The sequence below is a fragment of the Parasteatoda tepidariorum genome, chromosome 7 (genome assembly GCF_043381705.1).
Source record: "Parasteatoda tepidariorum isolate YZ-2023 chromosome 7, CAS_Ptep_4.0, whole genome shotgun sequence".
Classification (NCBI taxonomy): domain Eukaryota; kingdom Metazoa; phylum Arthropoda; class Arachnida; order Araneae; family Theridiidae; genus Parasteatoda; species Parasteatoda tepidariorum.
In genome coordinates this window covers 39,255,069-39,269,275 of record NC_092210.1, presented here as the reverse complement: position 1 = coordinate 39,269,275, position 14,207 = coordinate 39,255,069, and the positions used below count along the sequence as shown (strand labels likewise).

The following is a 14,207-nucleotide window of genomic DNA, read 5'->3' as shown; positions in this document are numbered from 1 at the left end:
TTCTGGATGATGCTTAGAAAGACAGTTTTCTGCTAATTGGTCTTGTTCATCATTAAAAATTGTCCCCTTGTTTCGGGATCCAGGATGCATATGCTAATAAATGATGTGGCTGAACAGCCTGATCTTTTTACAAAATGTTTATGGGATTCTAATTCATCACACGATAGTAAGTTAATTCATATTTCAATAGGTTCTGAAATTGAAATGTTTTCTGATTGAAGCTTTTTTAAAGCTTCAGAAACAATTGATATCTGTTTTTCAAAATAGATAGTTTATTGGTAAAGCTCACCATTATTTAATTTTTTTGACATATAAAATTGTTCAAGAACAATCTCTTCATATTTATGGTAATTATTGGCAAAAGTTCTTACGCGCTCACAATATGAATTCCACCTAGTATCATTTGGTCATCAAGCAGTTTTTTTTTTCATTTGCCCATCCATGTGCTTGATGCGCATTTCTAAAATATTTGTTAACTTCAACAATATGTCCAATGATAGTATTAGGAGATACTTCTTTTTGAACCAAATTTAAAAAAAACAATATGTGATAAAAAACACCAAGTGGGTTTTTTCAAAGTGGGCCCATTTGGGGAACCCTGGTTATATGTATTTTATATTAAGCTTAAAAAACGCATTATCACTAATACACATTTGAATCTTCTTTATTTTTAAGTACATTACGTTTCATAATTTTTTAACTAAAGAATTATAAAATATAAATGCAGTAATATAAAAGGAACAAGTTTATTAATCTTTTTGTTTTCACACACATTTATTTACTATATTTATTAAACATATGGATATTACCCATTATAAAATTATAATCTGTAAATATTTATAATCAGTAAAAACTAAAATTTCATCTGACTTGAGTTAAATAAAAAACTGAAATAAATATTTAATGGTCTTACATGTTTCTATAATAAGATTAATAGAAAGTGAAATTAAAACTACGTATAATTATAAAGAGTATCAGTTTCTTGTCCCATTTGTTTTCAAATAATTAACCATAGGAAAAGGATTTCATTTTTAGATAAATAATTTTAAAAAGTTCTCTTATAAAAAGTTTAAGCTTTTTTTTTTTTTAAAGCCAGAAAATAAAACTGTAAATTTGTATCACTTGGTAATAAAGAAAAAAATTGTTTCTTTTCAATTTTTTTTTAATATATTATATTACCTGTATATATTATATTACCTGTTAATTAGTATATAAAGCATGTAACTATATTTGAAAAATTGATCTTTTCAGACTATATTATTTAAATTTTTATTTGATTTAATATCATTAAAATATTACTTTTTGAAAAAACCCACTTGAAGTTATCAATAGCACTATAAAATTATATGAATATTTGAGTTTCTTTTACTTTACTAATATTAAAAACTTAATCATATAAATCATGCAACTCTATTTGACAAATTTATGCTGCACAATAAATTATATAAAAGTAAATGCGAAACAATAAGTTTTAGTAAAAAAAAACTTTTTTTTTTGAAAAACCCACTTATCGTTCCAAGTGGGTTTTTTCAAGGTGGGCCCACCCAATAAAACCCGGGCGGGTTTTTTCAAAGTGGGCCCACTTGGCGAACCTTGCTCCTTAACCCTCACAATGAAGGAAAATTAAGCAGCCATAGCAGAGTTAAAAAGAAATTCAAATGCTAATTAACTTAAGACTAGTTGGAATGCTTTGCATTTTCAATGAGATAAGCCTAACTATGTAACAAAAGGATCTCTCTTCTGTTTTATAAACTTTAAAAAAATGCTGAATCTTAAATTGCAAGTTCTGTTAAAAAATAAAAAAAAGCATTATGCTAATAGTTTAAGACCCATCCGTTAATAGAAAAATATTACTCATGTTTGAATGTCAAATAAAAATTAAAACAGTTACTATAAATTAGTCACTGCATTTATTTATAGTGAACTGTTTAGGTGTATTTCTAAGTAAGTTTAACTTTGAATTCTCTTTCTGACACATTGATTTATAAAATCAAATGTGATCAGAATTAATGTAAATTTAATAAATGACAGACACTAAGAAGTCAGTTGTCGGCAAAAGGGTCATGCAGATCAAGTCTCCACACATAATAATCTAAGGAAACACAGATGTGCATAAATTGCAACTAAGAAGAAAAGTTATTCAATCAACAGAGGATAAAAAATATGCTTGAAGATGAAATAATCATGTGAAATGTCAATGAGGTGAATAATCAAATGGAAGGAAAACAAGGTGGAGTAGGATAAAAATTCCTTTGACCATTGTATTTAATTTTTTTCTTCGTGTTTTTTATTGTTTTATTTCATTTGGTAGATGCTTCTTTAGAAATTTTGATAACTCGTTGAAATCTTTATACACTGAAGTTTTAGTTTCTATATCGACATTTTTTTTATTGTTATAATTTGCAGGGTTTTCTTTACTATTATTTTACAAAGCTTCAATAAATCCGCATCAAATCATTGGATCAATTAAAGAACATGATGAAAAAAGTCCTTAGAACATTTTAATTTCTTTTTCTGTTATTGGAATATTTCCTTTAAAACATTACAACCGCAGAGCTTCAATCTTACTATAAAATCTGTCCAATTTATTTCTGGTGACCCTGTTAATCAGTAGTTAAGATACTAGCCAATATATATACAATAATTACATATATTTTATTAAACAAAAATGTTAATTATAAAAACTCTATACAGTTCATATCACTGAATTATTTGGTGGTAACCATTTGTTGAAGAATTGTTTGTACCAGGGAAACCAAGCTTGATGAAATTTGATAATGAAGGTTGGCAATCATTGAAGAAAATAAACATTATTAAATTGTCCAGAGAAATGAAGTTAACTAATATATTGACAAATCAAATTTGATAAATAACTATAATTGTTTTATTTTTGTAAATATGGAGCTCAAAAGTAAAGAGGAATTTTCATTTTTATGTACAGTGCACAAAAAATGGACCATCCTGAATAACTAAAAATATATTTTATTCTGCACTCAATTCAAGGTTGCGGTATTAAAAGATTACCAATTATATTAATGATTTGTATTTACTCAGAAAAGGATTAAATAAGATAATTTGGTTTTTAAATGTTAGGAAATATGTTATGCATATTTCAGCATATCAGTTGTACTTTATTATGATTCGCTAAAAATTGTAAATAAAGACACATTCACATATTTCATTTTCATTTATTAGGAAAGTATAAAAATACAATAAACTATTTAATTTATCATACATTATAAATATATAGTAGTAAAATCAGTTCATAAATAGTCAAAAGAAAAATAAATAATCAAATGATAGTAGAATTATTCTTGACATTTATCAATTCTTTTGTGAAACAATAATACTTCATTCAAAAATAAATATATTCTGATATATTTACTTTTATATAAACAGTTATCCAACAGTTCTAATTTAAATACATAAACAATTATCATTTAAAGTTAAAAATACACATTGGTATACTATTCCTTCTTAAGCTTTAGAAATGTATGCTGAAAAAGATACTTTACAATCCTTCGTTTTTTTTTTTGTTTTTTTTTAAATTCTTTTTTCAATAATATTTAAAAGCATTCTATCAAATCATTTTGAAATGACAGTTAACATTTACAGCAATGCTTTGGACTTTCAATAGATATTATAAAGTATGATTTTTTCTATTTATTTCCTTTCTTTATTAAATATGTGTAAAACAGAAAAGTAATAAAATCAGATAAAATAAATCACTAGAAATTAATATCAACTAATTACCTACCTATTCCCTAATGCATATGGTTTCAATAACTAAGTTTTTTTGCATAAAGCTATTTCTTATGAATACAAATAAAATAAAAAGACAAATTTATTCTCTGTTAACTGTGGACAAAATGTGTTAAAATATCTTATCAGATTGTTAGTCAAGACTTCATATATTTAAGAACCCTAATGAAAATATGCAAGAAAAATAACAAAATTAACAAAGCAGTAAAAATGCACAGTTAAGTTTGAATACTTAAAACATTTTATAGTGCAAAAAGAAAAGTTTGATATTTCATAAATTACTTAAAAATAAATAAGTTAATGTCGTAAAACTTATTAAAATGAAATTAATATATTTAAATAATGTAGTAAACCTTGCCCTATCAAATGTTATTTAGAATAATTAAGAGTTTCGTTAGAACCGTTAATGTTACAAGGTGTTGGATTTATCTCTTCTAATTTCCATGTCGTAAAACTGAAATTGGGACTTATCTTTAAAATTCTTAAGCCTGTTAGCCTAAATAAAAATCATGATTTCATATACTAAATTATTGTTTATCAAATTAAATAGTATTTTATCATTTTCTATTGATAAGTATGGGGGGGGAGCGAAAATTTGATTTAAATCTAAACAATCCAACATAAAAAAACATAATTGAATTTTTTTTCCTACCCTGCAACCCATTATATAAACAAACAATTTTATAATATTTAAGAAAAATAATTGTATCTTTAACCGCAATAATAATAAATAGTTCAAAGCTGTAAAACACAGTTGAATTTACATCAAAAGTTAATTGTAATATAAAATTTATTACTGAATCTAGTTACGTTATATAAAAAATACCCACTTCCCTCATTATATTATTAAAAAGTTTGAGAAGTTTTTAAACTGTACACACATTAACTAAATGCATATAAAATTCCTTGATATCTAATAGTTTAAAATTTACAAAAATTGAAGTCAACACTTATTTTTCATAACTGCATTTAAACCAATAATGTGTTCTAAATAAAAGTATTTTTCTAATTAATTACTGAACTGCTATTTTACTTGTACATCTTATATTTTTCAAAAAATCTCAATATAAACTATTGCTACAAAAATTAGCACTTAAACTAAACATATTTGTCTAAAACCTTGAAATTCTAAGATATAAAGTTAAAATTTTAATTCTGTGCAATTTTTTTATTCAGCATATCACACCAAAATTTCATAAACTTAACATTTAATAAACAAACAATATAATATAATCTCACATGTAGTGCAACACATATTATTTTAATTTAGAACATTCTTAATTAAGTTGCCCAGATGCAAAGCCTGCTTTAGACAACTATAAGAAATGGGGAAATTGTGACAACAAAGCAAGTTCAACAAAATAAAATAATAAGATTATGAAAATTAAGACAAGAGTATGGTTGCACTGAGCATCAGGAAAAACTTTAAACTATATATCTTACTTTTAAATAAGATGAAGTTAGTTGGGTGACTTAATTATCAAATGCACATTCAAAATTGTAAAATCTCATGAGAAACAGAAAACATTGTCATGACTGATACTAAATAGGTAATCAATATTTTTTATTAAATCATGAAAGGATGAATAATGAAATTTCGTTTCTTGTAAAGGCAGTGTTGAGAATTATTTGTACAATTCAAAATAGTATATTATTGAAAGTCTAATCAATCACTTTCTTTTGTAAATATAAAAATATATAATAGAACTATGACTCAGAAAAATAAAACAAATATAAAATAGCAACATCCCGCATACAGTTTCACAAATCTGAGTCCTAAAATGGATTAAAAAAAACACATCAAATGCTAGCTATTAATAAAATATCAATTAATATTATATACTACTTCTTATCATAGTAAATTTCAAAAATCTACAATACACAAATTATGATGTTAAAATTCCAATATGCAGAGTTTTTAAGATAATTTGTTTTAACTAAAACACATTCAAAACAAATATAGTTCAAAGATTTATTTAAAAGTGTATTTTAAGTTCAGTAAAAAAATTATTAACATTTTCAGAGATAAATCAAATAAAATTTAATATTTTTTTAAAGATAACAAAATTTAAAACGCTATAAAAGTGCTTTGGTTGAAAACTTTATGAACATTATAATTTTTTTGTAATTTTTATTTTAGTTTGAAAGGCATATCAAAACTTTTTGTATTCCTTTACGAAATGAAATTAATATATAGAAATTTACATTAATTTATACAGTAGACTCTTGCTTAACTGCAACAGTAGGGTTCCGGATAAGCAAATATCCTGGGTAATCGAATTTACGCTAATTATGAAAAAATTATAGAAAATGCAAAATTATTATACAATAAAACATAATTAGTTAAAATTCAAAAGAAAAGGAATTAAGAAGACATTTCAATATTATTTTAAATTCACAAATTGTACAATTTTCCTCACTGTTTTGTGAAGAATGAATTGATCGAAAATTTTGTTTCTTTCATTTAGTTTTCGACGAATTTTACAACAAAGATTTCTCAACATCCATGTCTTTGCAGTTGGGCCTTAATCTTCTTGCTCCATGTTTGTATGTAATTAAGTAATACCTCAGTGTGTACCTATCATTGTATCCTTCTTCTACCAAGTTAAAAAGAAAATTTCTGTGGTATATTGTCTTACAGTTTCAAATAACAACCAGATCCATAGGTTGGATGTGATCTGTCAAATTTGGAGGCAGATATTTGACAAAGAACATAATATTTCTCATCTTCTGATTTTAAAATTTCTTTGAATGGGTGACTAGTTGCATTCAACAGAAAACTTTTTGAATAAGACCAACATCTTTCAAATGTTTTTGTATCACAGGAACAAATTTTTTTTTAAACGAATCAGGAGAAAAAAAACGTTAATCATCCAAGCTGTTTTGCCAAAACTTCCATCCAGCCAAACTTCACTTTTTTTTTTTCAGTTTTGAAAAAGCTTGCAATTTCAATAATGGAGAAGTTTAAAAATTGTGAGCTGGAGGGACTAGTTGGTTAAATCGCAAAACCATGGTTTTATCTGATTTATGGTTAAAACCATGGCTAAATCCTCTACCATGGTTAAAACCATGGTAGAGGTTTTCATTGTTTTTCTATAACCTTAAGTAGAGGTTTTCATTGTTTTTCTATAACATATTTTTTTTGGAGTATCTGATGTTCAGCAGAATTCAAGTAGCTTTTGTTTCTTTTTATAATGTCTTATACAGTTTCATCGCCAATCTCATATTCATGCATTAATTTAACTGTTTATCCATTTTCTAATGTTAAAATTATTTTCAGCTCTTGATTTATAATAAGAACAAGGCTTATGAGTTTCGACATGTTAACATTGCAAACAGAAAGTAAAGTATGTGACAAAATTTTAATCAGAACAATAATATATTGACAATAGTTGAATCATATCTCACCTTGTACTCCCTCACTAGCATTCATTCCAGAGCAGGAGCAAAACTGGTTGTAACTGTACTCAACTTGGTAACTGTACTCAAGGTCGGTTAAATGAGTCTAATACAATAGGAAGAAAGAACTTCTCTTTCTTTCTTTTTTTTGGGGGGGGAAGGTTAACCTCCCGTTAATCAAGAGTCTACTGTGGATTATAAAACAATACTAAGGGATAAATTTTTTTCTAATGGTATTTTTCCGAAAAGTATATACAGATGTAATATCATAGACAGTATAGTGGTAAAAAATTAGACTATTGCTTTAATAATTATAGATATGATGCACAATAGAGTCTCAATAATTCGAGTTTCGGTTGTTCGAGTTGCCCATTAATCAGAGGTATTGAAAAGAAAGGTAGTCTTGCACATTCAACATAGGGAACAATTACTGCAATTGATTTTACGAAACTTACAATGACGGAAAGTTGAGAAACCTGAATGTTCAATAATGATATTATGTGTTAAACACTGAAATGTGTAAATAGCGTGCTCAAACAAAAAACATTAGACAATTATTTTAAAGTACAATTAATCTGATGCAGTAATATAATGAATATTGCAACTTGGTTTAATTTAGTAAATGTACCCTGATCCTTTAATGTAAGAATATATTTTTCTTTATTCTTTATATTTCTTTATTATTTTTCTTTATTATTTATTCTTTATATATATTTTTTAATTAAATACTGACATTTAAAAATGGCTTTGCTTCTATTCATTTAAAGATTTATAATTAGAGTTTTTGAAAGTTCTAAGTAGGCTCAGTCCTGTCCAAATTGAATTATCGAGACTCTACTACAGTGATTCGCAACCACTGTGACGCAGAACTTTTGTATGCCGAAAAATTTTTAGTGATCTGCCAAATTTCAGAAATGATATAGTAAAAATTATAATGCTTTTTTTTATTATGAGTATAGTTTAAATTAAAGAAAAGTGTATATATATATACTTTGCATAATTTTTCCATGCTTTAACGGCGTGAATATCTTTGTTGGCGATAGTCCTGTCTCTGACAATCTTAATATGTTAAAATAGGTAGGAAATTTAATAACTATTAAAATTATTAATCAACTAAAGCAAGCTAAATATTAACTTACAAGAGGAAATAAAAGATAAAAATTGAAAAAAGCTATGCAATGAATAGTTATAAAAACAAATTAACAAAGGATAACAAACAAGCAAACAATTAATAATAAGAAAAAAAACATGTTAGCAAAAAATAAAAATTAATGTAAAAAAGCAAACAATTAATAACTATAAAAAACAAGCTAGCAATTAATAACTAGCAAAAAAACTAACAGTTACTAATTAGTAAAACAAAACAAAAGAACTATTAAGCCATGCGAGGGAAAGAACGCGAAATAAGAACTGCACAAGTTTAAAGAGCTGGCTGACCAGTACAAAGGTATAGCTAATGTACATTCACCACCTCCTTCTTTGTACATTCACTTTAGTGAGAATTTATAGGACATGAAAAAACATGAAAAAAACCTCAAATACATGTTTTCAGATAAAATATTTATAATTGTACGTACATTTAAACTGTAATTAATTCCAAAATAATGACAAACTACTTTTCTATGGCATAGTGTTTTATTTCCTACCTTTCTCTGTAATGCCAACTTGAGGTGAAATGAAGTGTAGCAGATTCTCTTGCTCATTTTCTATCGTTCAAATTGATTGCATATGTGGTTCAGTTTACTGTTTATTTGCTTGCTATGTTGCTCAATTTATAAAATTATATATATATTGCCTTGCAGTATTGTGTTCTCGAACTTGAATAAAACATATTCAAAGTTAATATTTGATTCTGCTTTTTTTAAATAATGTTTTAACAATATTTGACAATATTATTTTGATTTTCACAGAACCTTCTGAAAATGGCTGAAATGGTTAAAAAGTAAGTTTAACGATGAAAATAATGATAACATTAGTGATCCGGCTATTGAGCTCATGCCTCGGTACAAGTAAAGATATTTCTTGCTCCAAGAAATACGTTGTACATCAGAAATACAATGACGATTTTTTGAATTTTGATTTACATCTACAATGGAAAACGGCATGGTTGTTCCAGAGTGTTTGGTATGTGGTTGAAAAATTATCAAATAGTGCTGTGATTTTGAGCAAACTCCAACGTCACTAGCTGACTAACCATCCTTTGCTTTCAACAAAAGATAAAAGCTACTTTCAAAAGTCTTTATCTTCAAAATCCACGAAAGTAAAGGTTCTTGAAAAACAAATCAGTGTGTCTGAAAAAGCTCAAATAGCTTCTTATGAAATAGCTGAATTAATTGCAGATAAATTAAAACCTTACAATTTGGCTGAAGAGATTATATAACCAGCTTTTAGCAAAATTGTAAAAATAATGATTAGTGGAACAGCAGATATTGATATTTGCGAAATACCACTTTCGAATGACATAATCCATAACAGATTCAAAGATATGTCATAAAATATTGAACAAAATATTGAAAATACTCTTACAAATTCAAATTTTGCTCTACAATTTGATGAAACAACAGAGAATAAGGGAAAAGCTCAATTAATTGCATTCGTTCAGTTTATTCAGGAATATGATATAATAAATCATTTTTTATGTAGTCATGAGTTACCTAATTTTACAACTGGCAAATATACTTTTGATGTTATTAGTTCATATTTAGAAAAATTAAAGTTTCGTGGAATTCATGTACTGGCATTGGCACAGATGGTGTATATATATCTAAAAGGATTTCTAGGATTGTTAAAGAACTGAATGCGGATATATTAGTTACCCATTGTTTTCTGCATCGCGAAGCACTTGATTTAAATATTTAGCATCAGAATTTAAAATAGTTCTGGAACAATGTGTTAAAATGGTTAATTATATAAAATCAAAACCATTAAAAAGTCACTTATTTAGTAATTTATGCCAAGCTATGGAAGCTAACTGTGAATCCTTGTTACTGTATATAGAAATAAGGTGCTACTTCAAAGGAGAAGTTTTATCGCATGTGCAGGAATTAAAAGAAGAAATTAAAATATCTTTTGAACAAAATAAAAATTATAATTTTGTTCATTTGTTGGAAGACAAAATATGGTGGACTAAACTAGCTTACCTATCAGTATTATATACTTTACTTTTCGTTATCTTTCATAACATAAATTAAAGTATGCAAGAGCCAAAAGAAATTATATTAAACTCACAGATAAACTGGTGAGATTCCAAAATCAAATAACTTTAAGGAATGTATGTAATTGAGTGTATGGAACCAAGCTCAGGAAGGCAATTTGAAAACATTTTTGTTGGTGAAAAAAATTTTAATAAAACTTCGAGACTGCTAAATGTAGAAGGCAATATGAGATTAGCATGGTCATTTATACGACCAAATATAAATTAAATTATCAAAAAACATTAAGCTCAAATTTCTCATTAAAAGTAATCTTATTATTAACTTGTAATTAATCCCTGAACAGACAAACTGTTGTTTTTGCAGTACATATTATTTTATTTTACATTCAAAATTATTATCATAAACTATTTTGCACAGTATATTACAGGAAAGTAAGCTAAGTATAAGTTTGCACAGTATATTATAGGAAACTTATTTTTTCTTTGTGCGCTGTCAAATTTCGAAATCATTAAAAGTGTGCTGCGATAAAAAAAAAGGTTGGGAATCACTGCTCTACTGTATAAATATATATCAAAATTAGGAGAATATTTAATTTCATAAAATGAATAAATATCACTTACCTCAGACATCAAGTGAAAGTGATTAAATCTGAAAGAAAATAATAAATATTAACTTCAAAGAATTAATCAAAATCAATCAATATTATATAATAAATCATAATAGTACTATACAACATTGGTAACAATACAGCAAAATGTCAAAGAATTAATCAAAACATATGTCATATTCCATTTAATATAAAAAAATTTCATACATGATTAAAAAAAAGCAGCACAGGTATAAACACACAGAATCTTCATTTAAAATAATAAGTGCAAATTAAGCATGTGCATTCAATTAGTTTATTTTTTAAGAAGTGAGGACGAATATATTTCTCCGCATTCATTACATTGATAGGCAATTTTCCAAGAGAAACAAATACAATAAAAAATAATTTATATTCTTTGATTCAAAATGTTCAAAATCACTATAACATTTTAATCCCTACCGGTAAAAAAAAAGAAAGGGATATAGTCATTTTGTTTAATTAGTAAGATCAATAAAATCCTTTTATGTCTGGTAATAATTTTACAGTGGGTTCAAATTTTTTTTTAAATATTCCACTTAAAAGTTGAATTTTTTTTTTTAAAAAAAATGTGGGATGTGAACCAATTGATTGCATGGTACCAAATATTTAATCATTTAAGCTGACTATAACAAACCTGATTCTTCTAATAACATTCAACAGGTTTTAACTTATTTCTTATCTTCGAAAGCCACCACACTTATATTTCATGAATTTATGCTACACATTTTTCTAACAAAGAAATTTTTTTAAGGTGTTAAAATATTAACACTTATTTTAATATTTTTATTTTAAATTGATGACAAAACTAAATCGTATTTAAAATATATTATCGTTTCAACTTTGATATTAAAACTTAAGGCATGCAATGATAAACAATGTCAAAGGAAGCTATGCTATTAAAAGATTATCAGTTAATTGGGTTGAACTTTTTTCATAAAGCTCCATTAAGAAAATTAGTATGGTTTCGAATTTTATCAAAATTTAAATTTAATATGTAATTAAATTCAATATGTAATTTAAATTTAATACACTAAAAGCATTTTTGTTGAAAAACATCTTTGTACTAGCTACCTCTGGCAACCAATCTGATTGCTTCTTTAAAATTAAAACTATTAATAACACATTTCAGTCACACTGCACACTCTTCAGCTTTGTCTTCTTCTTGCAGATGTGTGCATTTTTTTAATAAATTATTAATAAATACAACAGGAGAATGTCATAATAAAACAGCATTAATAATTAACAGCAGATTAAATACTATGTTCTTAATATGTCTCAGTTGAGACAGACACCTAAAATGCAGTATTATTTTTTTTCTTCTTCTAATTGTTTAAAAATTATGGTCTTAGATGATTGGAGAATTCCAGCAATTGGTCAAAGGTTTATTTGAAGAAATGGTTTTAAAGTTGAAAGGAGCAAAATGTTTATTGCAGTTTCACCATACATTACATTATAGTCATTAAATAATTCAAAATATACATAATTAGTAAGGCATTTATGATATTATAATAAAACTCAGGTATTATAATGAATTAGAATAGCTGAAATTTTAAATTTTTTTTTTTAAAAAAAAGAGACTTTTTCTAAAAAAATCAACAACAAAAAATTAAAAATTTCATGAGAAAAATCAATATTATTTCTTTTCTTTAATAAAAGCTAATGATTTTAAACTTCTATGTTAATTGCCAAATTAAAAACAAAGGAATGCAAGTAGGAGGAAAGAAATTCTAAATATGATTTTAATATTTTTCATTTAATTTTCACAAGAAAAATAATAATTTGGAGGAAAGCCCATAGTATTTTTTCGGACAAAAATATACCCATAAAATTTAGCAATCAGCATTTCTAAAAAAGTAGCTTAGCACTATATATTTATAGGATTTAAAATTGTTGATCAATATCTAAGTTACATATAATTTATGTTAAACTAATTTTTTTCCTCTTTTACCTAATCAGTATTTAACAGATTAATAAAATTAAAGTATAAATTTAGAAAATCTAAATACAGATAAATGCACAGTATCCAGTAATCTATTCAAAATTACTTACCGTATTATTTTATTTATTTAAGCTTACAAGAAAAAATCCTAAAAAGTTACAAAAGTTATCAAGCACTATTTTTCAAAATATAATGAATTTATTCCTTTAACTTTTTGCTTTCACTTTTTTTTGACAGGCCTGTTGTCAAATAAGTTCTATCATTGAAAATATTTACGATTAAAAAGAACAAAAGGACTTTTTTTTTCTTTATAAAAAAAGAGAACTTTGAGTAGATTTGATTAAATGAAGAGCAATGACAGCTCTTTTATCATTTATTCTTATAGTTTTTTTTTTTTGAACTATGGGGGAAAAAACAATTATAATATTTTCTTACCTTTACCTTTACTAAGAGAGAAATTGTGATCAGTATTTGTTTTACTAATATTGCAATTTTTTTTTCCTTCATAATTATGGTTTATTTATTTAAATTAAATATTTTTTATGTACAACTATAGTTTTGTGGACAATGTTACTAAAGAAATTTGCAGCATAATGCAATAAAAAAAAATTTTATACTTATTTTTATCTAGGTTATACAGTGAATTCGCGATAACTCGAATGTGATAGGACTGACGAAAAACGACATATTGGAAGTTCGACTTACCGTTAGTTTCGGTATTGGACTTTTAAAATATTGTCGGATTATTTAATTAATGCTTATTAATTACAAATCTTCTAAATGCTTACAATATTTAAGATCATTTTTCTGACAAGCCTTTTACGATAAGACTGTTTGAAGTACTTTATGATACCCTGGTCCATCGGCTGCAACTTTGCAGTTGTGTTTGGCGGGACAAGTTTACTGCTTATAATTTAGGTAGATAACTATGCGTTGCACATTTATCCATAAAAAGTATCACTTTTCTTTTTTTAGCGAAGAATTTCCGATCCAATTTACATAGTCTTCAAATAAAACTAATGTCATCCAAAACTTTTTGTTAGACTTCTAATCCAAAGAATACGTTTTTACATTCTTGAAACATCGGGGATTTCGGTATTTTCCTCCAACTAGGACAGTCAAACAATCCTTGCTCATTTTACCCCCCGAGCAGTTTTCATCCTTAAACATAGTCTTATTTGGAAGAAAAATAAACCCATTTCATCAATATTGAAAACATCATTTTAACTGTATCCTTGAAGTAAATTTGGTAACGTTTCATTTAACCACTGTTCACATACTTCAAGAGGGACAGCTTTAGCTTCTCCATGAAGAGTGCGAAAGA

The 14,207-nt window shown here is 26.0% G+C and overlaps 1 protein-coding gene across 1 annotated transcript in view; it reads right to left on the bottom strand.

Annotated features, from left to right (window-relative positions):
- Positions 1–3,172: 3,172 nt before the first annotated feature.
- Positions 3,173–14,207, bottom strand: part of LOC139426010 (pleckstrin homology domain-containing family J member 1-like) — a gene marked incomplete in the record, with an annotated part of 23,396 nt that continues 12,361 nt past the window's right edge. The window contains 2 exon segments of the mRNA XM_071183307.1: positions 3,173–5,538; positions 10,937–10,964. Of these exon segments, the coding sequence (XP_071039408.1) occupies positions 10,945–10,964 (20 nt within the window).